At 37.9% G+C, this 27643-nt stretch overlaps 1 protein-coding gene across 1 annotated transcript; it reads left to right on the top strand.

Annotated features, from left to right (window-relative positions):
- The first annotated feature begins 734 nt into the window (after positions 1 to 734).
- Positions 735 to 19460, top strand: LOC103711937 (uncharacterized). The gene is made up of 4 exons (XM_008798261.5): positions 735 to 1056; positions 6775 to 6869; positions 10796 to 11070; positions 18473 to 19460. The coding sequence occupies exons 1-4, from the start codon at positions 1027 to 1029 to the stop codon at positions 19288 to 19290; spliced, it is 1218 nt and encodes a 405-aa protein (XP_008796483.3). The 5' UTR covers positions 735 to 1026; the 3' UTR covers positions 19291 to 19460.
- The last annotated feature ends 8183 nt before the right edge of the window (positions 19461 to 27643 follow it).

Below are 27643 nucleotides of genomic sequence, written 5' to 3'. Positions count from 1 at the left end.
AGTGAAGGCAGACCTCCCATGATGTAATCAAGTTATAACAGAACAACTTAGAACTCTCCATTGGTAATCCTCTATAGGTACATAATACTCATGTCTAAACCAACAATCCACCCAAGCACGTTTTAAATAAATATCATATCAAACCCAATCAACCATATCGACTTCACTACAGATGCAACAAAGTCATGAACTCAACACAAATGTTTAATTTTTTTGAAAAAGAGAAATGAAAAAGTAGTTTTTCAATAGAAAAAATAGATTTCAACAAGAAAAAAAAATGAATATGGGACATGAAAAAAATCTAATTTCCACCTACTAAGAATTAAGATAATTTTTTTCTAAAAATACTCTTAAACTTAAAGATAGAATGGAATAAGATTTCTCTTTTTATTAAAGATATAACAAATATTTTACATAACTTTTTTTTGTGTGGCTAAAGCGGGTGGATCATACCGGACGAGTACGGATGCTCCCAATAAAATCAAAAAACAAAATACCTCGGAGTGCCAGGAGCAACTCTCTATATCCAGCCCATAGGGTACTATCGGATTGACTGGCTACATAACCTTTTCAGAAAATTAGATATTCAACTAAATAAAAGCTATTTTTGAATATGTTATTTTTTTTGCCAATCAAAAATATAAAAATTACTTTTTTTTTTTTTGGTGTTATATACTTAGGCATAGGCTTTGATTTTTTTTTTTTCTTGGAGGATAGGGAAGGCTGAAGTTATAACAACGGTAGAGGGATTTGCCATCAGGTCAGGTTTTCTGGCGGAGCCCTCGTCTCAGGGATCCGGTCCATTTTGTCTTAGCACGTGCTTTGCACCTGCCGGATACTAGCTGGGACGAGAGGTTTCCGTCTTCGGAGGACCCCCGATCGCCGAGGAAGGCATCCCAGCCGCCGGGGCACACGCCGTCTTCCGTGTGGCAGCTATTTATCCCGGGTCGTAAAGAGGTGGCTGGTTTCGTCTCTCAAGAACACCACGATCATCCTTAGCATCATCAGATCTTCTGAATCTATTCCATGGCTTTCCTCTTCCAGAAATTTCAGGAGGTGACTACCCATTCTCTCTAAATTCGTTTTGATCTCTTCGATTCCTCAGGGTTTTACAAGGGCTTTAGTTCTGGTTTTGGTCCTATACGTTTATGTGTCCCCCCCCCCTCTTTTTGTAAGCTTTTGTATTGCCAAAGCATAATATGTGAAGTAATTCGGCGATGGTTTTCTTTTCTTTTTCTTGCCCCCTTTCCTCCCCGTTCTTGTTTTCGCTTGTTAATTTCCATTGTGTTCTTGGTAGCGGATGTGCAATTTAGAATGACTATTTGAGGCAATAATTTGTATGCTGCAGTCTTAAGTTCATTTTGAGTGCCATGTTAATTTTGAGGCATTGCTTGCAATGGTAAAGTATTTGGATTCTGTAGTTAATCATGCGATTTTTTCTTGCTTCTGAGAGTGCAATAAAGTCGGGTAACTGTTGAAGAAAATAGCACAATCACTTGTTTGTTTCTAATGATCTGTGTAGCCAACCTCCAAGAATAGATAAGCCATAACATTTGGATTGTTTTGCAAACTCAACATGCTTGTCATGACATATATAAGAAGGCAGACAATGACATATGCCATTCTATGCACACCTTGTGAGTACAAAATGCAAAAGCCAACCGGCTGTTTCTCGCTCTCATGACGAAGCAAAAGAGATATCACCAGTCAAATAACATCACAACAATACTCTCAACCAATGAAAGAAGTGTTAAGTAATGGGACTTAAGCAAAGGCAAAGCTTCACCTTATGAATAGCTGAAAAAATACAATCAATTTGTGTCAATCTGCAGATATGAAGGCACTAATAGCATACCTCAGGAGAGTACTTTTTCTTCTTCTTTTCCATTGCAACTTCAGCATCGATAGGTTTGTTACCATAGCCACCATACTCAAACTATATAACAAAACAATGTCTTATAAAAGTAAAACAGTACCTTCAGAAATAAAATACCACAATGCAGTGGCAAAAATCACCACTGTACGTTGAAGCTCTCTTTAGGCCATCCTTTCCGATGCTTTTCAATTATCAGCGAAAGATCTTCTCTAAGACCCTGCAGTTAAAAATATTTCAATATTTCTAAAAGCACAACAAATTTACCAATTCTACAAAAAAGCTCTATTGAGATACCTTTCGTATAAGTGGGTGATAGTTCTCCTCCATAAAGTGCAGAACAGAACATACATATTGAAACTAACCTTAAAAAGTTCTAGAAGCTGAAATTCAAAAGTTGTTACAATCTAATTTATAAAAGCAAATAGTTATCTCCAGCACCTATTTGATTTTATCAACAGAGTTGAGGACGTTTCTTTTTAGCATCAAGATTTATCAGTAAAGCTTCTGGGTCACAAAACCTCTGTAGCAGAACAGGAATTGTTTATTTATGATAAAATAATAGAAAACACATAATGATTTGAAACATTATAGTAATGTCAAGAATTACCTGTACGTACCTAATCACATCCAATCAGTTGTTTTGCAAACTCAACATACATGTCATGATCTTCCAACAGCTTTACTTTTGATCTTCCACTGCATAGTTATACAATATTAGAGCATATTTTCTCCATCATCAGAAATCAGAAAGGCATGTAACTTACTTCTATACAGGATAAGGCATCAGCCTTGTTTATCAATGTATAGCCATCCATTATTGTATGTGCTAAGCGCCATACTTTTTATCTCTACGTTTCAATCCTAGTATGACATAAATGCATAGCATATCTGGAGGGTCATTTTCTTCACTTTTTTTTTTAGGTACTTTGCTCCATTTTCACTATATAATTATTGACCAAAAAAGACGAAAAAGATTGGCAATAAAATCCACTGCTAGTGGTAGATCCATTACCACCAAACTGTGATGTGTAGTCAAAACAAGATTTTCCGTACTGATCGGTACCAACTTTTTCCTCTAGAATGCCCATGGACGGTAGCAAATGCACTCTTATCATATGCCATCTAATTCCTAATATCAAACCTAGGCTTACAATAAACTGCCACACATTCTATATCTCCAATAATTATTCACCATTTAGTCTCCCAACATCTCAACTCCATTATCCGTATTATCCTTTCCCATATTTATAAGCTTGCAAGCATCAACATACACTGTCAATATTTCTCCTTCGTGTTTGGTATTATGAAGTTTGTAATACCAACTGTCCCTTCCACCATCATAACAACTACTTCACCACAACTTCTTGTTAAAGTAGCAGTATTTCAAGAAAAAATTCTACCCATTTTCCACCCTCTCTCCATTGCTCAAATGGGTTTAAAAATTCTTCAAGACTCCAAATTAATTCTTTGATTCCAGTTATAGCAAATTTACACCATTAGTGCTACATAGATCAAAAAAATACATTGAACTACGGAAATATACAAAACATTTTAGTTGAAAGAAACATGTTCATGCTTTTCTACTTCGTTCAGAACCATAATTCTAGAGCAAGAAACTACATTACCTTGCAAAGTAATAGGACATTAGCTAACTTAAAATTTTAAAAACAAAAAACCAAGTTTTCTAGAGATAAGAGCAACTTTATTGGTTTGTTGCAAAAAGGGAGCAGATTTTCCCCAAAAAAGCAAACTTCAAGAATAAAATCCACAAAAGAACTAACATTTTAACCCAAACTCGCATTAAATAGCGTAAAAAATGATCAGAAAGGAGAATAACAGGGCTGATACCTTGAAAGCAAGGGATTCACCTTAAATGATCTCACAGAAGATGTAGCGCTTCTTTTCGACGGCCCCACCACTCTCTTTTGCCTCTTCTCCTGCCAACCCGCAGCCACCACCATCTTCCGCAATGCTGCCCTCCTCATCACCCTCCTCGACCCTCATGTCCTCCGCGCCCTCCTCCAGTCCCACGACTCCCTTGAGGCCTCCTTCTCTCCCATGCTGCCTTTGCCTACTCTTCGACGACCTCACCACCTTCCTTCTCCCCTCCACTGACATTGGCAACCCCCTTTGGCGATGAGGAAAGACATACTAGAGGGGGGAAAGGGGGGTGGTGGATCTTAAGGTAGGAAAAATCAGAGGGGCATGTGTGTGGAGGAATGGAGAGCAGTCAGAGGCAAATATGTAGAGGAGGTGTGGGGATATGGAGGGCGTTGAGGACTAGATGGCATGAGAAGGGTGGACAGGGGCATGGCAGAAGCGTCCCGACTTCTTTCTCTCGGATGGAGTAGTCAACTCTGTGTTGGTGAGTGGGAGACGGCACGTAGCACATTCATGGGTGATGGGTGAGCTAAACTCCCAGCATAGTCATTGAAAAAAAAATCCGTAGGAGAGGTTGGTGTGCTGCTAACCAAGAAGAGGCCCAAAAAAAAGCCGCACGATGTATCCTTTGCTCGACATGTGGTGTGCTGAGAAAGCACGTGTTGGCGTATGGAGGACAGCATATAGCGGGTGGCATGAGCCGAACTCCCGCTGCAGTCACCAGAAAACAAAGGGAAAAAACCTGCGGGAGAGGGCGCGCGTCCCTCTCCGCATCGTTAACCAATAAGAGGCCAACCAAAAAAATAAAAAAAAAAACATGCAGAATGCTTGACATGTGGCGCGCTGGGAGAGCACTAGGCTTTCTTTTAATGTGTAGTATAGATTGAAGAGACTTGCTCCAACTAGCATGTTTTAGTTTTTTGATGCCTATATATATGCATTATATATAAAATCACTAATGACATGGCAATAGAACTTCCTAATTGACCAAGGCTTCACATACCATGAGATAGGGCCATCTCGGATGCTCCATGTACCGACACTCGAGATGGTGGATGTCTTATCCTATCCTGATCCATTTCTTGACTCGTCCCATCTCGACACTCGTGATGGTGCCTATTCTAGCACTCAAGGTGTTAGAGTGCCCCGCCATTCCACCTGTATTCAAAACCTTGTATTTTATCTTATGCTTTATCGTGCAAAGACATTCATTTTCCTTTTTCTTGATTTATGAAATAGTTTATGTTAGTAATTCAATATTGTGGTGTAGTGCTTTGTTCTAAAAATAAAATGGATGTTAGCAACTTTTGTTTGAATGACAACTTGAGCAGTCAATATATAGCTACTGCAAGAACTTCTGAAGGAAAAGATAGTTTAGAAATATCATTTTTTGAACATAGTTTTATGAATAAGATTTAGAACTTATTTGATAGCATAACGTGCATGTAATTTGGCAAGATTTGGAGAAGATTACTAAAATGTTGGAAACAGAAAATGCTTAGATAGTGGCAGTGTAAAGTTCAAAATTGAAAAAATGTAGATAAGGTTGCAAAATTTATGCATATATTACTTGGATGAATATTCTGTAATTAATTGGAACATCTCCCTCTCTCTAATGATCTAGGATTTCTTTGGCTATGATAAAAACTTAAGCTAAATATTTGTTACTCTCTATGAAAAAAGAAAATTAAGTATCTTTTTCTGATAATATATATTAGAATCAGATGTATCAATTGATGAAAGATGCATGCTGAATTTAGTAGCCATTCAGCACTGTTTCTAAGATGCACACATCGAACTGAATTTTGATGGTAGTTTTTGAAACCATTAGCCATTTCGAAGAGTCAAAGCCATGACTTAACAATCTTGAGATTATGTTATGCTATGGATTGTACAGTGCATAGTTTTAAGTAAGTCTGAGATCACAATATAAGGCACCAAGGTTCGCCATACTGGTAGGCGAACCGGTCACCTACCGGACCGGCACGGTTCCGATTCGGACCGGTTTAAACCTGTACTGAACTGGAACATTCTTCCCTGCCGGAGCCAGGGAAGAAGAAGAGAACGAGATAGCGAGCGGGGGAGGGAGGGAGGGAGGAGAGGAGAGGCCACCCGCGGAGGGCTGCGGAGGCCGGGGGGGGGGGGGCAGGGGAGGCATGGCGGAGGCCGCGGCCGCTTCCTCTATTTCTTTTGAAACAGGAGACGCGGCTACGATGCTTTAATTTGAGGATTTTTAAGTGAAGTCGGTAAATCGGTTGCCGACTTCACTTAAAAATCTCCAAATTTTGCCGGTTGATTTGCCGACTTTACTTACAAATCCCTAATTTTTTTCGCCACTGCCCCCCCACGCGGGCTCCGCTGCCCCTTCGCGGGCTCCACCGGCCCCCCGCGGCCCTCTGCGGGTGGCAGAGGCCTCTGCTCCCTTCCTCTCTTCCCCGCTCTCTCTCTCTCCTTCACTTCGTCTTTCCTGGCTCCGGCTGGGTTTGGCCCATACCGGTTTCCACTGCTCCGGCGTACCGGTTACAGGCCAGACCGGTCCGAACCGGCCGGTACGGGCCGGTTCGTCAGACCATTAAGGCACTAAGGAAAATGGAATCTTCATTTTGAGAGATTTCCGTGGCTATAAACACTTGGGTGTTGTTTAAGAACTCATGTACCTCAAAGGCTTATTAACAAAAGTGGTGGGGGGATGTGTGCATCAAATGTTTGGGAAATTACGTTTAAGCATTGTAAGGATTTTCTATTTTTCTGCTTGCTTTTTATTGTTATAATCTGCAGTTAATTTTTAAATGTTCCCCCCTTAATTTATGCTGCTTTTGTATGGATTTAACTGTTGTGAAAGGTTTTGCTCCAATAAAGTTTCACCAGAATTAATTGAAAACTAATCGTACAATAATTCTTATTGGGTAGAACATGTGCTAGATTCATGAATATTGGTATGAGCTGCTCTATATATATGTCTTCAACTTGTGGATATATTCTTATTCATTTGCTTCTCTCCTTTAATCCAATTTCAGGCTGTTAAAACTCTTGCAAGAAGTCCCCTGTTTGCTCGAGATCCAAGACATCTTCAGTTTGAAGCTGATGTGAATCGTCTCTTTCTTTATACTAGGTCAGGTGCAGTCGTATTTTGGCTGAATTTGCTCTGTGCTAACTAGTAACTTTTCTTATCTTGCTATCATGTATTTTATATAGTTGTATGGGGCTTAACCATAGCTAAGCTAGCTGACAAGGAGCTGACATTGGAGGACTAGTCAGAAGGTATAAAAAAGGAAGTGTGTGCCAAAAAATCCGACAATTGCTTGTCTTAGTTATGTATCTATTTTGAGTGCACGTAGTGTGCCTTTGGTCAAATGTGACAATGTGCAAGAATTCCAGGATGCAGTTAATTCAAGGGACTGCATTTGCACGCTAGGCAAAATTCTTTCTAAAAAGACTTCTTGTTTTTGATCCCCCTCTATGATAACGAGCCTTTACCCAATTTTGCAGCTCTGCTTGTGAACCTGTCTTTGGCCACATTCTTTGTTAATGCAATTCTTCAAACCCTTTCTCATGACATTCATTTAGTTTTTCTTAGGTCTATCTCTCTCATAGTTCCACAAATCCAGGCATTATACTATAGCTTATCATGGCTATGCCAATCAAGGGCTGACATTTTGTATTGACTTTACAATATCCTGCTGAGTAGTAAGACAAATTGGCAGCAAATTTACGTGGCATCTTGCATAAGAACTTGTTGCAAATTGAGAGCATTCCTGACACAATCTTTTCTTGACACAATCTTTTCTTGCAGCCTCACTTATCCGCATAGTTGGATGAAGTGGTGATTTCTTTCTATTTTGGTAACATCTTTGTAGAAGAGAGTAAAATATACTTCTACCTAGGTAGCATGGATACTTCAAATCACATGCCATGTCCGTGTTGTCTCCATATCGGATACATGTACACACCTGATACTTCTCAGATGTGTTCGATACTTGTGTTAAAAGTATTCTACTTTTTCAAGATTTTAAAAACACTGCATATACTTCTCAGATAAACTAGATATATGTGTTTGCGTGTATGTGTTTATATCTCTTAATGTATCCTAGCCATATTGTCTCCTACTTTTCAAGATTTGTCATATCGGCGTATCTTTATCTTGGCGTATCCGTATCATGTGTCCGTGCTTCAGGCTTCTAGATATGTTTATCTTAATGATTTGTAACTTTTGCTTGAGTCCATTATCAGTGTTTATCTCTCGATGAAGCAATTTTCATACTATTCATTTACATCTTTGAAGTCAATATGGACACTTTGGTTTGATTTATCCTTAGTTGAATACTATCCTCAATCAGTTCTCCCAAGTAATTTCATCTTAGTTGGATCAATTTTTTCTTTGAAAATGTTGTTCTTTGCAAATGTTCATCTTCTATTAATCAATTTATCTATGTAAATCCCTGTTATGGTTTGGAAATTCTTTTTCTGCCTTGTGCAATCATTTTTAAATTTGCTTGGGTAAACAGGTTGATATTGTTCTGCTCTTTGATGATGGGCATGTTAGGCTAGGACTAACTTCATTTAGATTGCAAATTTATTTCATTTTTATTAATTGTGTTCTGGAAAGACCACCCTACTGGTTGTCTGTGAACCTCCACATAAAATCACCCATTAGGATATGACATGCTGGCAGTTGCTCTGATACTCGATCATTGGATAACAACCAAGGGATATTCTTTATATGAGGCTTGAAAGATATTGAAAATTTAATTTTCAAGTCATTAATGTTTAACTAAAAGTATATGTAGCTTCTATTGCTGAAAAAAGTTATTAAAAATAATAGGGATAGCTAGAAGCATCCAATTATTTTCTTTCCTAATGCATGCTGCTCTTGATAAAGATCTTGAGCCATACCGCTAGGAGTAATAGGTTTGTACCAACTAGGTTGATGGATTCTAACCGACAGGGATCTTGGATCTTGCAGTACATTGAGTTTTGCTGAGAGAGAAGCTTTCATAAACAATCTTCCAAGTCAGAATATGATCTTGCTGCGAGAAGGTGTATTGTGGTTCTCCCTAAAAGAAAAAAATAATATAAACTGCACACTCATGAAGCGTATATAGTTATTTCCATTAAACTTGACCATAAGACTCTTTTAGTCTTTCTAACAACTCTTTTAATAGCCCTAAGACATGGGCTACCATGTATCATATACAATGAAGTTAAACTTGGTCCTCATAATTCTCAAGATATAGTCCACTAAAGTGGTGGCTTCAGTTTAATTCGAACAAAGATTAATTCTACCATAGATTCTGTGCATGGATCTTTCTAGAGCTTCTTTACCACATTACATGATTCTACATGATGAATTGAAATCCTGTTACAGTCAAAATTAATTTGAATTGCCCAATACTTACCGTCAAATTAGAAAAAGTGAGTTGCATTAGAATTCAATCAAGGTTTGCCATCTTCGTACTGGACCCTGTACTAGTACTATGCTGATACAGTATTGGCATGCTCAGTACAGAGGTCAGTTCGGTATACCGAGGCTTGGTACACCCTCCATATGGAGACTTAGTATACTCTCCTTACTGAGTCTTGGTTTGGTATTGGTACGGTACAGTACATCCAGTATGGAGCAGTACACACTAGTCGCGAGCTATGATTCAAATAATTTATAGCATGAGAAACTATGAGGGTATGAGGGAAATTAAGGTTCTGAGGATGATTGAATTTTTAAGGGTTTGTCTAGTGCAAGAAAGAAAATTATCCGATATTCCAGCATGAGACATGTCTATTTCCCTACTTTTAATATGTCCACTATTTCTAAGAATTCAATATTCCAAATTAATTATCCATTTTAATTAGTTCTTAAGCTCTTATTCTTTCTTATTTAAAGGAGGAAAAACAAAAGACTATGGACTGATGTTTTGATCTATGAAAATTTGCTTCTTCTACAATAGTACTAATTTTATTCTTACCCATGCTAAGTGAGCTGCTTAATAGTTATCAAGAATCTCAGCAGGGATCCACTTCCTATTTTATTAGTTTGAATGTGATGAGAAAGATCAAACAAAGTCCTACATCTCCTACAACACAAAGTGACCCTTCTATTGAACATGTTCTTTAAATATAATCTTGTGGCCCGGTTTCTTGAACTTTTTATAGGGTAATTATGCTACAATTTAATATATATTGAATGATGTGATGGATTCTATTCTTAGCTCCTCAATTTTCATGCAAGCTTACAGGATTGCGATTACGATTATGGAGCTTCACCCTCGTAACCATAGCTTGTTCTATAAAGGTGCATTTGGATATTTGTAGCTAGGGAATGCATATAGTTGGGGTTACACGCAGTTGTAGTTGCTGCATTTGCAACCACATTTCTAGTGTTTGATTTTGTGAGTTTGAAGTTGCAATAAAATTAAAATTTCATGTATATTTGCCTGTAATAGAGAATTGTAACTGTATTTGGTTGTACTATTAGTTATGTCTTTACCAACTGTTGTCCTTGTTGGAACTTAAACCCATGATAAAGGTGCTTCTAAAGCCTTTTCCAGTTGCAATAGTTTGTGCAGACAAATTTGGCCTTAAGACAAAATATTGTAGAAGGACCTCTGCTGTAATTTGATTTATAGGATTTTGGTCCATATACAATAATCTAAAAATAGAGGCTGAGCCTTGGTGCAATGATAACCTTGATGAAATGATAACCTTGGTGCAATGATAAGGTTGTTACATTGTGACCTGGATGTCATGAGTTCGAAACACGAAAATAGCCTCTCCACATGAGGGTAAGGCTGCGTACATCTGACTCTCCCCTAGTCTTGCAATGGCAGAAACCTTGTGCACCATGGTCGTTCATTTTTTTACAGTAAACCAAAACTGAAATTGCCACCTCTTGCAACTGGGTTTCACTTAAACCCAGATGCAATTATCCAAATACACCCAAAATTATGTTTAATTTCATTTTATTTTTAAAATAGCTTGTTTTTTTTTTAAACAGTTGTTTTGTGTTATGTTAAATAGATTTTCATCCTCGGTCTTGAATTTCAGCTATAATCGTTTGGGAAAAAATGCTGATGAAAAGGATGTAAATGAGATTATTGACATGGCAAGCAAAGCCTCTGTTGCTGATCAGCAGAAACAAGTCCAAGAAAACATACATCTTCAAATTAAAAACATATGTAGGTCAATGGATGACATTCTTATCTGTGATCTCAAAAGCATCCCTGATTCGCCTAGTTCAGCTCCACAGCTCCAGAATGGCTCTCGATGGAGTGGACTGGGTTTTGCCACTGGTAGAGGAGTGGCATCTACCAAACAGTCTGGTAAGTAGTTGTGAGGACCTTATGCACTGAATATGCAATTTATTGGCTTGTTAATTTCATGTTAGCATCTCCGAAATTTTCTTTGTGGCGTACTTTCCTAGTCAAATAGATGTGTTAAAAATTGCTAGACTCAGAAGGAAAAGAATCCGAATGTGAGCATTGAGATCTCTAGAAGTTTAATCAGTTTAAACAATGATGCACCTTTTCAGGGCTTATTATCCATATTACTTTGAACGTAAGGTACTAGTTTTACTTATTATTTGTTGCAATTTATGCAAGGTGAAAACAATAGGTTTGGGATGCCAAAGTAAATAAATAAAATCAAGCAAAAATAAGAGGAATGCAAGTAAGTATTTCGTTCGAGATTATCAACCTGTCATCAAATGCTATGTCATATTTGATCATCCTAACAGGATCCTTGAAAGTCTATTTTCACAATCTTATGAAATTCTATATTGTGTATGAGTGGATCCTACCTTCAGAATTTATAACAACTCTGGTGCATATGCATGGTGGCTTCAACATCTAACTTTTAGGGTTCGTTTGGTTGTGGTATGTTAGATCATAGAGCAATCTGATGATTCTTGAGAATTATTTATGTAGAAAAATAATTATGGAGAAAATAAATTTTTTCCACATTTTGCTGGTGGAAAAATTATTTTAGGAAAATAATATTGAAAAAAGATTACTATGTTTGGTTGGAGTTACTCTTATATGGAAATATTTTCAAATTTTCAATAATGTCCTTAAATAAATAATTCAAGTAATAATATTTTTTTCTCAATCCATATGTTGGCCATTTATGGACCACTTATATAAATCAAGGTCTGTCGTACCGGACCGGTCGGCGTACCTATGGCCGGCCGGATCGATACGGTACCGGTCCGGTACCGTACCGGCCGGTACCACGAGCCAGAAATTTGGATTTTTTTTAAATGTTGTCTCTGTTGGATCTTAAATTAAGTGAAGATTGATGTTTTTTTATTGCTTTTTTTATGATTTTTGATGTTTTTATGTTTAAATTTAGGGTTGAAATTTGAAATATAGATGATGCATGTTATGTTTTCCTCCCGTTCCAAATGATAAAATGATACACATAAAATATCTTCAAATTAAGATACAATCATTTACATACATTTAAAGCACTCTTGGATATCTAAAATCGGGACGAGTGCCGATGGCTCTCGTAGATATCCGGATCATAAGTATAATCAGGAGGAGGCAAATCAACCCAATCAGAAGGAACGCGCGCCAGGTTATAAGAACTGTCGAATCTCTCGCTCACGCTCTGGCTCTGAGAGGTGTCCTCTGATTGTGTAGAGGCCCATCCAAATATGGCGGAAGCAAAATTCAATGCACCATATCCATATTCGTTAGGCTGAGGCTGTGGATAATAGAATCGGTATCCGTATGCTGTCGGATCTGCAGTCGTATCCTGTCTTCCTGAACGACCTCGAGGAGCCCGTCTTCTATATTCAATGATATCCTCACGAAATCTATCAGGTGGTCGACCGTGGTCCGTATCCTGTGTAGCACCCATAAATTGGGACTCATCGGTGAAATAAAGACCACCCTCCGGCTGTGTCTCATGAGTACCATACTGTCCTCCGCTCCCTCCATGGCTAGAAGATCCATCACCACCAGAACTTTCATCGCTGCTAGTCCAAGTCTCTTCCTCGACACTCTCCATTGGGACCTTTTGTTTTCCTTTCCTGGCCCTCTCTGTCTGGCTATGTCGCCCTTGTCTGCCGAGCATCTCTCGATCAGCTCTCTTGGAGGGTGTCTCGTACCAATCATGTGGTGACAGGCTTCCCTATGCTTGCGGCTGATCAGCTCTGAAAGTGCTTGGAATATTGCGCTCAGCCCATTGCTCTGGATCGACCCTAGCTTCGGTGGCTATGAAGCTAGCTGGTCGTGGAGGCGATCCTGGCTCGTCAAGCTCGGGCTCCTGCCGCTGGCCTACAAGCCAGCTGAGTAGTGGATCATCGTCATCAGCGGTGAAGGTTCCGTAAATCGGATCTGTATACTTGAGCTTCGCTTCCTCCTGGATGCACTTTAGCCTCAACCGCAAATTGTAATGCACATAAACAAGGTCGTTGAGGCGCTTTTGCGTCAAACGGTTTCTTTGTTTGCTGTGGAATAAGGGCGAAGGTGGACCAATTGTGCTCACAGCCACTAGAGGAGACTGTTTGGGAGAGGATCCGGATAGCTATCCGCTTTAGATTTCTCGCAGATCCGCCAAAATGCACCCACCATTCAGCTACAAAAATATTTATGAAAATTACATATATGATAGTTCTATAATAGTAACTAAGTAACACCAGGTGAATGTTTTCCTGATGTGTCATGTACCTGGATTCATATTGTGTTTGCTGACGACAGCCGCTCGGCCAAAACTGTAGCTGCCCTCTCTAAATAATTTACTCTGTGAAAAATAAGCATAAGAAAATTATTTTAATAATTGAAGATGCCGATATACTTACACATGCTGGTAATTACTAAATCATAATTACCTCTTCAAGACATAGGGCCGCTTTTTCTGGATCATGCTCCATCTTGTAAATCACATTACGCGAAGCATCCAGAAGTGTTTCATCCATACCAATTCCATCTATGCTGTACTGAAACCGGAGGTTTAGGTAGTATGCTGCACATATACGAGACTATCTTAGCATAATTATATAATTATATCCATCACTATAATTGTCACTATAATTATATCTTAGCTTACCTGCTAGATGCAATTCCTTACCCATTTGCGCTCCCCACCATTGCTCAATGATGTTGATGTACGACTGGCCATGTGCTGGATCTGCCTCCATAATCTGATCCTTTGCCTTGACCATCATGTGATACAAAAACCCCATCTAGGGGTAGATCTCGCTATCTACGGCCCGCAGCACTTCATATAATGGTTTGATAGCCTTGACTATTGTAGTAGCCCGCTGCTAGAATGGTTGTCTCGTCACCAAGTCTTCTATCTTGCTTCCTTCAGTGCCGGCATAAGAATATCTACTATCATACCACTCGGGACTGGCAAACATCTGACGTAGGGCTCCTCTCTTCTCGAGTATGCTATCAAGTGCGATGAAGTTGGTAGCAAACCGTGTGACTCCTGGTCTCAGAATCTCTCCTCCTGCATACTTTTTCATCAGTGAAAGGATCCAGTTATGGTTATAAATATACTTGGTAATGCACTGGGTTGTCTCCACCGTTTGTTGCACCCTACGGATCTTTCCAATGTCCATCAACATGAGATCGATACAATGTGCAGCACATGGGATCCAGAAAATATGTGGTCGCCGCTCCATCAAGACCTGCCCAGCAGCCTTATATTGCGGCCCATTATCAGTGACGATCTGCACGACATTCTCCTCTTCTACCAGATCAATCACATCCTCCATAAGTTTCAGCATGTACGTGGTGTTGTGCACATAAGCCGAAGCATCAACCGACTTGTGGAAGAAGATCTTCGCATCATAGTATGTCAGAAAGTTGATGATGCTCCGCCTGGTCGGACCGGTCCAACCATCGCACATGATGGTTAGTCCATATATGGGCCACTTGCTTTTGTAGGAATCAATCCAATTCTCCAGCTCCTCCTTATTGTTGTCAAGAAGCTCACTGTATATGTCCTTCGGGCCTGGAGGAACTACACCGGGACCGGCAGCTTGTATGGCGGCAATGGCAGACCTGTATTATGTATTGTCTGCCACATTCGCTGGGATGTGGCTGAAGTGAAATCAGGATCCAATAGCTCGCCACATAGTTTTCTTCTTATCCTTCATCCACATTGTGTCTACCCTCTGCTGCCTTCAATCTCTGCTGGGGAGAGCATGCGGATCTACATCATGAATTGTCGCTCCTTGTGGAATTCCTTTAGATGACTTCTTTCGGCTACCAAAACTACCCAACATAGATGCAATCCGGCCACGTTCTTTGCCAACGCCCTCCCCGACTGAAGTTGTCCTCAAGAACTCTGGATCTTGCTAGTGCTCCCAAAACCGCCGCCCGACTCGTATGCAGAGGGCCCAAATCGAGCCCTATGTGTGGCCACCTCCTCCTGCTGCCACTGATCATCCAGGCTTGCATGCATGGCCGCCTGAATATCTGCCTCCTCCTCATCTAGATCCTCAACCTCCTTTGGCTCCCTAGAGTCATAGGAAGGTGGCTCTGCCGCTCGGCGATCGACCTCCACCCTCTTCTTGGAAGCCATCTCCTTCGCTTTTTTGATTTCAACGAGATTCTGCCTCATCAGCACACGAATCTCGCTAGGACAATTCGGGCACGTAGCAACCTCACCGGAATTTCCGGCTAAGTGTTGCTTCAACCTGCTTACCCCTCCTTCCTTGAAAACCTTGTCGCAAAAGTTGCATTAAAACTGGTGTCGTTGCTCCTCTCTTCCAAGTCTTCGCCCATAAGACCAGCCAATATCACGCTTTGTAGGGTTCGTTTTTCTTGATGGCTTCATTTCTATCATAAATATACAACTTATCAAAAAATTAAGCTAATAAAGTAAATTTTCGCATTATTTTATTTTTTAAGTAATTTATAAACTATTTTTTTAAGTTACTTATTAACAAAATTAATGAAATAACATAGGACAAAAAAATCGCACCTTAAATAGTCTCCGCTGGATTTTTTGGGCAAGACCTCCTTCTCAATTTGTGGGCTATCTTTCAAATCATCTCGTCTCTGATTACTCTTCAGAGGCTCACTGAATTTGAGTTATTCTGGACAAGCCAATCTCTCTGAATGCTCTCGATTTGAGTTACTCTGGACAGAGCCTCTCGTTTTTATAACCGAACGAGTGAGGAGGAAGGCGAGGTGCAGACAAGCCAATCTTTCTCGGGCTTGGCCATCAAGATTTATTTTGAAAAGGCTGAAGTAGAAGTGGCCTAGAGGCCACTTCTTTTGTGTTGTGAAAAGAAAGAAGTGGCCGACAGGTACAGCTTTTTTCAAAGAAGTGGCCCACGCGCCCCGCAGTGGTTTCAAAAACCACAGCGCCTCGCGCTGTGGTTCATAAAAAAAAATCATTCCGGCCGGTTCGCACCGGTACGAGGCAGGTACCAAGCGGTATCGGCCGGTACCGATCAGTACGGGCTCCGTACCGGTCGGTTCTGCTAAAAAAACCGGGAGATACCGGAAATAACATGGTTCCGGTACCGGTCTAGTTCCGGACCGGTACGTACCGGCCCGTACCAGCCGGTACGGCAGTCCATGATATAAATGCTGTCAATATTGGCTATTTCGAATATTGAGATATATTTACATGAGTATATTTTTAAATTAATTATGCATATATTAGAAAATATATTTTTTATTGTAAATAAATTTTTAGTATGTTTTGGTATATAAATAAATATATTAATTGTTAATAAATCCAATGTTAGATTTATTGATAATTAATAAAGATTTTTAATTATTTATTAATAATTAATATTTATTAATAAATATATTAATATATAAAATATATTATTTATAAAATATTAATCAATATATTAATATATTAATTTATTAATATAATTAATATAATATTAATATAATATAAGTTAGGGCATTTCATCAAGAAATGTTATTTTTAGATTATCTCAGTTTAGTAATCCATCATGGAAAAACAAATACCACCCTCTGGTGGTATTTGTTTTACCTTCTCTCTTAGAAAAATAGGCATGGGATCCATCATTTATTTTTCCATCTCTTTTATCCACTTTTCATACCAAATATGGGAATTTGACATAGGATTTATTTTTCTATGCCAAATTACCTCCAACTAAACAAGCCCTTAATGGCTTTTGGTAGCAGAAAAATTCTCCTAGGGTGCCTTGACTGCTTTAGAATCTCTTTGAAAAGTATAGCTCTAGAACCTCCTTCCTAGGTACTTAGTATCTAAATGCTTTTGAGAGATTCAACCTCGCCATTGGGTGGAGTGCAGGTTTTAACATACCTGAGTCCAACCTGAAGACTGGATGGACCTTATAACCCACACTTGGACCTGACCCAACCTAACACGGTAACACCCTTTTCATTTTTTTAATAAAAAGTGATTTGTTAATCTAGAACTTTTATTTGCTTCAATTTCTTGTATTGTGGTTTTGTAATGATGGATAGATCTACGCTTTTCCTTAGTATGTTTCTAAGGTGATGGGTTCAAACTAAAGGGATCATTTTTGATACTTTGATCTCAGTGTTTGCTAGCATTGTCTTTGAAACAAAGGGAAAATGGTTTCAAATTGTGTTCGATTAATTAGATTGGGCTTATTTTCTTGAAAAGGGCTTGTCAATGTGGCACTCGATTAAGATGATGATCTATACAAATTTTCTAACATTTGTCTCTTCAAGTGTAGTGTACTTGGATTTTTCTTTTGTTCATTTTGTCTGGGTTTATATTCTTGTTGATATTGTTGTGTTAAACTTGTTCAGTTGTTCGACTTTCAAGAACTTCATTAGGGTTCATATTCTTGCTTGAACAAGTGATGATGAAGATTTTAATAATGAGAGAAATATACTCGATTTTCTATTGTTTCAGGTTGGGCCTTCAATCTACCATGTTGAATTTTTTATTGTGCTCAACTTGCCATCAAATTAGAGCCTCTTATTCTTGTTTCCAGCTGATTTTTGCCATCCGATTGCGCAAAAAGATAAATAAAATGTATTGTATATCAATTTTGTAAATACTGTTTTGGTTCGTATAAACAAAGTTGACACATCTCGATCAGTTGATGCTTAAGAAATGTTCTTTACACCTTAGCTCATGAATGCAAGATTTTATTATTAGAACCTTTTATGTCATTTGTATTATTCAAACAAATTGCAATTAAATGTTTGCTTTGTATTGTTTAATACTTTAATGATGTTGATTACGATAAATTGTTTGGAGTTTTAATTTGAATAGCATATAAAGTGATTTGCTTTGTTTGATGTTTGGGCTAAACTTAACCTGGTAGGATTCTAGTTGAACTCTTGTTTATGCTCCAAGAGAATAAGCATGAGTGATGCCCTACTGCCAAATTGCATGGTGGGTGATCCAAGGTGATGATTTACACGGTTCATCATGTCACTTGGGTGCATGTTTTGGTTCTGTTTGTATAGATGCATATGGTAGTCATGACGATGTTCTAGAAATGAACTGTCAGATTAAAACCATTCTTACTCAATTTGTATCATGATTCCTCTATAATCTAAGCAGTCTTCAAGCTGAATGAAATTTGTCTTCTCTTGCAACAACATTGTTAACTGAATTAGAAATTAAATGCATAGTTAGATTGTATGAATTAATCTTATAGTCTAGTCAAACAAAAAGTACATTTTTTATTCTTGGTTAGATTCTTTTCCATTTATCCACGGTGGAGAAATTTTAAACACGTCATAGCTTCATAAACTAACTTCCAGTGTTTTGCAGCACAGGTTGTGCCTGAAACACGACCGCTCACCCGCTTGGAATTATCACGACGTCTGAAGGATCACATTGGTTACACTCTTGAAGTCAAACCATCTCAAATTCATCATGAGGAAGCTGGCCAAGGTTTATTCATAACTGGAGAAGCTGATGTTGGAGCTGTCATAGCCTTCTACCCTGGGGTAATATATTCACCCGCTTATTATCAGAATATTCCTGGGTACCCGAGAATTGATGCTTCCAACTCCTACTTAATTACAAGGTATGATGGGATTGTTATAAACGCACAGCCGTGGGGTATAGGTGGTGAAACTCGACAAGTATGGGATGGTTTTTACCAGCCAGGATTCAGGCCAAATCCATCCAAAGACATTGAGGAGCGCTCTGACCGTTTCTGGAGAATGCTTAGCAAGCCATTAGAAAGCAATTACAAAGGAAATTATGAAGTAGTTGAGCGTCGGAACCCTCTTGCCTTTGGCCATTTTGCCAACCATCCACCGAAAGGAACAATTCCAAATGTCATGCTCTGCCCATATGATTTCCCAATAACCGAGAAGGAGATGAGACCCTATATTCCTAACCTTGTGTTTGGAAGTGAAGAGAATGTTACAATGAAGAGATTTGGAACCTTTTGGTTTAGATCTCGTGGTTCTGGTGATTGCAAGGGTGATATAGCTGTCTTAAAGACAATTGTCCTGGTGGCAACAAGGGATTTAAGTGATGAAGAACTGTTTTTGAACTACAGGCTGAGCAATCAAAAGAGACGGCCAGTTTGGTATACTCCAGTTGATGAAGAAGAAGATCGGCGAAGATGGAGCTAAGTTTAGGATATTTATTTTTTGGATCTGGTATGTTGCTCTACAGTACGCTGTGTATGGTTTATCTTATTGCTTGTTTTAATTGTAGGGAGTTCCATAGAAAGGTGGGTAAGAACCTAACTGGCCCATTTTTTTCTAACCAATCATCTCAAATGAAAGAACCAATTACAGAATTTTCCTGCGGCGTCATGACACAGCCTGAGCTTTTTTAATATTTGAAATGAGAAATAAGCAAGCAAGACAGCCATCCAGGGTAGTGGTCACAGTTTTCCCTGGCTGAATTCTGAGTTGCTAGTTTTTTCAAAATATTTATGTGTGACCAAGTAATACAGATAGTGGCAAAAATATTATAGTGAAAACTTGTGGTAGCAACTTTGTAATGACTATTGTACACCCATGGTTGCAATTGCTTTTAATGAACTCTACTTGTAAGAGCTTAATGACATTTTCATGATATAATGAGGCAATCATAGGTAGTTAATTACAATTTGTGGAATTAGATATTAGTTTTACTACCTTTCTGTCCCTCTAGGTTAAATTACTCAAGACACATCTCATTTTAATATCATGGAGTGCATTCGATACTAGCAAGTTATTTCCTTAACAACCCTTGCAGAGTGTTACCTGGAAGCATGCTCAAAATTAATGACCACGATACCATTATAACAGCTATTATAATGGCTTTTCATCATTGTTGACCATGTCTATACATGCCTTTCTAAAATGTATTGGTAAGAGTATTTACAGATTCATGTTATAGCGAGCACATAATAGGTCACATGATTAATTAGCTAGACTCACATTCCCATACATTTGATTACTTAAGAACTTAATAGCAGGAATCCTCCATTTAAAGTGGTGTACGTACTTCCAAATCTTGTTGAAACTCATACCTGCACCCGCTTCCTGAGTGTTCTTTTACTATTTTCTAAACAGACTCGCTTCTATGTTCGGGCACCCAACATGCTTCCATTAACTGATCTTAAGACATTTTATTTTTAATTTCATGGAATGTATTCTGCACTGGCAGAGTGTGACCCGGAAACATGTTTAAAACTAATGACTGTCATAATGTTGTAACAGCTGTTTGGAGGCTCCCTGTTATGATATCTATAATGGACATCTTGATTTTCAGGATGAAATTTAATTTTGTGTTGTAACATCTTGATTTTGCTACTGCTACCCGTTATTTTAATTACAGGAGCTAGTGACAGTTTTGATAACCATCAATTTTTTTTAAGAGATCCTATCCCAGTCTGGATTGGGCAAATAAACCATCATCATATCTGTCATGATGGTCAAATCTAGTAACACTTTGTTGTATCAGATGACAAGGTTGTTTGAGGATTATGTACATGGTTTCTCTAACCATGATGAGGTTGCTGCAAATGGTACTTACATTTCATACCTGCAGAACCATTTAGACTGGACCTTGTTCTTAGGAGCTTATGGTGTTAAGTGTTATTTGTTTTATGAAAAACATATGAAAATTAAGGTTTCTTGTTTGTCAGTTCCAAGATTGTGAGACTGAAAATGCTACTAGAAAGTTCGGCACTTGCTTTTTTGCCGGCTGTACAGGAAGTCTTATAATGGATTTGGACCAGTTCATTAGAGCTCCTATTGGTAGAAAGTTTGCTTAAACCTTTGGGTTGGATTTTAATATGGTCTTGAAGGCACAACACCATTCCTCTTGTACCTCCACACCCACTAATTCAGATATTACCCCTCCTCAGGCTTGAGTTCTCATATAGCAGGTCCATCTACCTATCAGCTTAAGCTTATGGTCTGAACTTTAAGAACTCACATGGATTATTTCCATTTTAATTGTCAATAATGAAGAGGTCAATACATTGGGAAGTTGTGGATCGTTTGTATTGTTCTCTTAGCCATGATCACGTTGCTGCAATTGATCCAAATGTCTTGATGCTTGTGGAACCATTTTAGATGTACCTTGAGCATTGAGCTTAAACATTTGCAGAAGAAGTCTTCCTCCCCCTGCGTCACCTAGTTCAATTTGGATTTCAGAATCTTGTGAGATCTGGAGAGAGACTTATGAGCTTTACCATTTAATGCAGTTTGCATACCTTGTGCAAATGCGCCGCACTATTATATCATTGCCATTTTCATAAATGCAGCATACAAACTTTGGTATAAAAGAGGGTGTGATCTGTGACATGGAATCCCATGGTTCTTTCTATCTTTGAATTCTTGGGTCTTAGGCATACTTTGGCAATCGATGATTGTCTTGTTGAAAAGTTGGAATCTTATTTGTCTGCCACTCTTGCTATGGCATCCTTGTCACGACAAGAGAGAATATCAAGTGTTGCTCCTACGCCTTCGTTTGCTCCATGATCTGAGTGAATCAACCAACATGGAAGTGTCAAATGACGGAGCCTACAATTCTATTTTCTGAAACCTTTCCTATGGGCATCAATTTGAGCAAGAAAGCATATATTTTAATATTATATTGCATCATTAGTAGCTTGATAGTAGACGAGTAATGTCTATTGCATATTGAGTTCATGATCCTTGCGTAATAAGACGTGAAAATTATATAGAAGGGAAGAAATCATTATGAGAAAATGAATTGAACGTTTCGAATATGCTGCATTATTTATTTAATGGAGAGAACTATAATAATTGGACGAATGAGGCAAGATGGAGAAGCATGGGTCTCTCTCTCAATAATATATCCAAGATTTGAACTTTGGATCTGCCATTAGGAAAGAATTCTGAACCAAGATAAGGTTCCTGGCAAAGAAAAGAGTTTAGAGTTGTTTTTTTTTTCATGTAATTACATCATTTTCTCATGGAAAAAAAGGAAAGGTTTCTTAAAGAGAATTTCCAATCAAATATGAAGGCAATATAAAGAAAAATGAATCATGAGGGCTTTCTAAAACTTGAATTCTTCCTTTCTTGATGAATTGAAGGGAAACAGGTCAATAATATATTTAAGGTTTTATTGATAATACTCTAAACTAAAACCACATCCAGGGATTAGAATTGATCATCGTTGAAACATAGATTAGAATTGGATCTAATCCAACCCAACAAACAAAATAACTAGCAAAATCATACATTAGTTAGGATTAGGATCTACTCTTGAGACCTTGAAACAAGATACATATATAGTTCAATCCTAATTATTTAATTTGCTAAAAATTGCAAAATTATATTGAATTAATTGTTTTGGAGTATAATTGGAATGATGATATAAGAAAATTAAGACAGATTCTTGGATGTGTGAGTTGACGTTCTATATGTCTCCTATATAATATTGTATATGTTACCCATGTTTATGACACTGAAACTAGGGAGTCGAACGTCGAGTCGGAGATAGCTGGCCCAAGTGAACCGGACAAACACTCTTCCCCCACTAGTAATACACCAAGTAAATAGGAGCAAAAGATAACAAGGAGAACTCCTCCAAAACCGAAGGCTAAATTCTCTTCCAAAACAACAAATTCTTCACTATACATTCATTCACTACTACATATCTGCTTATATAGATACAAAGATGATCTTACAAATTCCAACACATTCATACATCAAACTTTCTAAAAAATGAATAAAATAAGTACTTCTATCACCTCTAAAAGATCCTAAGTATAACCATCTTTAATACAGCCTAGAAACTTTATCGGATACCCATGTTTATAAATATATAATTAGAGTTCATAACCAACAACGATTAATAACTAATCAATATTTAGGTAGACATTTTACTTCTTGACTAAATAATAGACCATTTTAAAAAACTAATCCAAAATGTGTTGAACTAGCATGGTTGGTCCATCACTCCTGTGTCAATTTATGTATTCATAAAATCGACGACAATTGCTGCAATAAAAGTTTGAATTAGGAAACAATATATAATCAAGAAGAGACAAGGTTCTCAAAACTACACGGTTTGGGTACCATATCGAAATGGTGTGAATCGATATAAGGTGTCGATTTGGGACTTAATAGGAACATGCCCAGAATGAGCAAGACCTCCCAGTTTGGCTTGGTTATGATTGGCACCTAATGGATGAGGGCCGAGCCAATCGCCTTAAAAGCCACAACCTTCAATTGCTACATCTCTTGATCTCACTCTCTCACACACTCTCACTCTCACTCGCTACCCATCGAGGCTCTTCACCGTTCGTTGTTAGAGCTTTTTTAATTGACCACTATCCTTGTCTAACTAACTACTTTGCATCATTAACCACAAGTAACACCTCCCTTCACTTTAAAGCCCCTTCTCTCAAGAGCTAAAGTAGTAGTTCAGAAGCTGATGTAATAAACTAAAAACTGACATATCGTGGCAACACAGAGTCTAATGTGGCAGAACACGAGCTGTTATAGCAGCTCAAAGGCTGATATAGCAGATTACGAGTTGACATAATTACTCAAAAGCTGATATAGCAGACAGATGTATCAAGTTGATGCGATAATAAAGAATTCGATATGGTAGAATAGAAGCTGATATAACAGCTTAAAATCTGATGCGGTAGATCAAAAAGCCAACACAACAAATTGATATGTCTGGCAATACCGACGTAGCTAACTGACGTGGTGGATTAATAAGTCCACTGACATGACTAACCAACATAGCAAACTGGTGTGTCTGTTGATGTGTCTGATTGACATCACAGACTAACGTATCTACTAATGTGGCTAATTGACTTGTCTGATAATGTGGCAACAAGAAGATATATAGAAGATAGTAGTTGCAGTAAGGACAAAGCTCAGAAATGAGGAAACCGAAGGTCGACGATTCTCGTAGACGGAGGCACCATAGAAAAATAGCAAGAGACCTCGAACTGGATGGTGAAGGAGTCAGAGGCAGCAAATAAAATCAAAGATGGAGAGAAAGTGGCCAAGCGATGGTGAGGAGAGATGACTAAAGATCTAAAATTGAGGAGAAAAGTGGAGGAGAGGAGTTGTAGATCCATTAGAAAGATCTTCGATGTTAATTTACCGAAAATAGAGGATATGCAGATCTACTGAGGAATATGAGATCTTCGAATGTTGATTCACTAATAAATAAAAGATCTGAAGAAAAACAGAGGATCTGCGAATCTACCAAAAAATAGAAGATTTTTAGGTGTTGATTCACTAGAAAACAGAGATCGATAAATCGACAATAGGAGTCTTCAAAGCTTTTAGATATGGCAATGATGGCCATAACAAAGGTAAAAGAGATGGCGGTAGTAGATTAGGTAATCAGTAGCTCTGATACCATATTAAAATATTTGCAAAAGAAGAGAAAAATAAAAGAAAGAGAGAGAGAAAAGTGATTTTATTTTTCTATTCCATCATATTCAGTACAGATTATATATACTCATGTATAGACTCAACACGAGAAAAAAATTATAGGCTAAAAATATTACTCGCTGATACAAGTTGTTATGTGATCCCTAAAATTACTCTAACAAGATTATGCTAACAAAAAAAATATATTGATTGATATAGAATCACACTAACAAAGAAAAATATTATGGGCTAATACAGGCTGTTACATGATCTCTAAAATTATACTAACATCTCTTATGAAATCTAGGATTTGGAGAACCTGATACCTGACTTATATGGTCATCAGCAATGTTTTTGTAAACCTTGACGAGAAAGAAGCAAGTCCATAGAATGTCCTGAAAAATGAAACAAAAACATTATCAAGATATGTGGAAAAATCATGGACATTCTAAGGAATCAAGAAGAACTTATGAGAGATTACACATTAGGGATTTCTTCTAATTTCTCTAATATATTTATACATAAGTTAGGGAATATCCCACTAGTTTATCTAGTTTGGTGAAGTTGAATCAGATCCATTTGTAGGATGCATTTACCAAAAGATAAGTTGAGTAGCAAAGCTTATTTTTGCTGAATATGCTACAAACTCTTATTCTATACTCAAATATCATGGTTGTGTTGAAAAAAGTGAAACCAAGGATGAACAAACCTATCACTTCAATGAAACACTGATTGGATGTTTTGGATGGATAACCACGGAGATGATTGCTCCCATCATTAAGTAATGACAAATGATATTTTTCTTCAGTTGAACATCTCATTTAGTTGTTTTGCAAGGACTCACGCGTATATTTAGTCCCACAACGGCTATGCACTGGGTAGATTTTGGATATTTACATAGGGCTAAGAAATTCAAATAACACCTTCTAGCAAGTCTTTTTTGTGAGGTCCTAGGTTGTTACAAATGGTATCAGAGTAGATCCAATCTATAGCTTATGTGGATTAGGGAACACTATAGTATAGGGTTATCTGGGCTAAATACTTGTTAATCATGATATATGTGATTAGATTTGTGGTGCTTATGAAGAGATTCGAATAGGTCTAGACTCTTATCTTGGGGAGGATGCTATGGATTAAATGAGGAGAGCATGTGAGAACTCGTGCGGATATATATTTAGTCCTACATTAGCTATGCACTAGACAGATCTTGAATACTTATACAAGGCCAAAAAACCCATATACCACTTTCGAAATTGCCTTTTTGGATGAGGTCCTAGGTTGTTTTAGGTTTTATTGTGTATTTTGCTTTTTCGATGCATCAAATATCTTCACATAATTTCTCTTGCTAAACTTTTGTAAATTCTCCTGCCTAAATTACTGATTGCCTATATTCTAATGCCCATTGCAATTAATTCATATTATGATATGTTTTGCTCTTCCTCAACAAGGTTCTGCTTTGTATGTGATAGCCTGGTCCACTAGCCCAACCCATCTTTGAGACAGGCCCAGACCCCCACAACAAAAAAACAAAAAAAAAAATCCTAGAAGAAGACTCCCTCTTCTTCCTCAAGGACTATCAGTGGGAGTTGGACTTGGGAAAGGCCATCGGAAGCTAGAAAGGACCCTAGCCTCCACCTATATTTAAGAGATCCCACCTCCCTCTCAAGCTGCCCGCCAATCACTTCTAGATTTGCCACCGGTTTCATCATCGAATCCCCATAGTTTTTGTCATTGAGATCTCTCACATTGCTGGCCTCCATGCCTCACTAGAGTCGAGGTAAGAGGTTCGATCTCCTCCCTTATTTTTCTCCTCATCTTTTCTTTTGATGGAGCTCATCGCTGGTTGAGAAATCCGCTGGAATCATTTAATGGAAAACCCTAGTTTCCACCCCATTTTTCTCTTTTCTTTTTCTTTCGGCAATCTTTGCCGCCAACGTTCATTGCTGATGGCCTTAGCCTCTCCCATGCATTGGGCCCTTTTTGGAGCTAGAACCCTAGCCATCGGCGAGCGAGCTAGGACCCAAGAATGATCGAGCAAAAAGCTCCTTGTTCGGCCCTATTTTTGGGCTGATTTTAGCTGGCTGATTGTTACCTTGCTAAACCACCATGACCATAGCCAAAATCTGCCCTCCTTCCTCTATTTTTGCCAAGAAAGAAGAAGAAAAAAAAGAAAAAAAAGAAGACCCATCTCTCTTCTTCTCTCTCTCTTCTCTCTCTCTCTTTTATCCCTCTTTCTCTCTCTAACAGACTTGTGGACCTCAGTAAAGGGTTTTCTATCCTATAGTTTTGAGTTAATCCTTACAAAGAGACCCTAAACCGCTATGGTGCTCGAGCAGCCTATCGGATCAATCATCCTTGCCTTATTGTGTACCTCTGAATCCCATTATTGATGAATCCCATCGAACAATATTGACCTTGATCGAGTCTATATTTCATGATTTATTGATAGAGTCATTTAGACTTGATCCACCTAGAGCCGCCAAATGTCGTTGTCCAACAAATCATCCTCTAGTTCTTGTTGTTTTAAATTTTATTCAAGTCATCGAATAAAAATTAACTTTGCTTTTAATGTTTCAATAGATTTTGCTTATTTGCTTCATGAAGTATGAAGGTCTAAGGCAAAAGAGGTAAGTAACTCTGACATTCCTTACTAATTTTTGAATTATCATTTTATTAAAACTTTATGAAATATAAAAATAATATTTGACATTGATGATTCTGTATTTTATTAAAATAAGAGTCAAGCATATGATATTATGCAAATCGTGTATTGTCATGAAAAGTATAGTTTCATTGATATTTCTGTATTAATGACTTGTTTATAAACTATGAATTCTATATTTATAAAATCTGCATTTTTGTTATGAAAAGGCTATTTGCATAATTGTTTCACTATTAATGATTTACTTATGAACTTTTAACTCTATCAAGCCATTTAATGTCATTCAACTTATTTATTTATTTATGATATAAAAATATACGTTTTAAGAAAATATGATTTAAGAAATATAACTATGGGCTCTTAGATAGCTTTGTATAGCACTCACTAGCAGATTACAATAGCTTGGCATACAACCCTGCCAACATGTTATAATAGTTGCCATGATATTGATTTCAT

The sequence above is a fragment of the Phoenix dactylifera genome, chromosome 3 (genome assembly GCF_051530095.1).
Source record: "Phoenix dactylifera cultivar Ajwa chromosome 3, Ajwa_hap1_PhDact_Kaust_v1.1, whole genome shotgun sequence".
Taxonomy (NCBI): Eukaryota; Viridiplantae; Streptophyta; class Magnoliopsida; order Arecales; family Arecaceae; genus Phoenix; species Phoenix dactylifera.
This window is presented reverse-complemented; position numbering and strand designations above follow the sequence as displayed.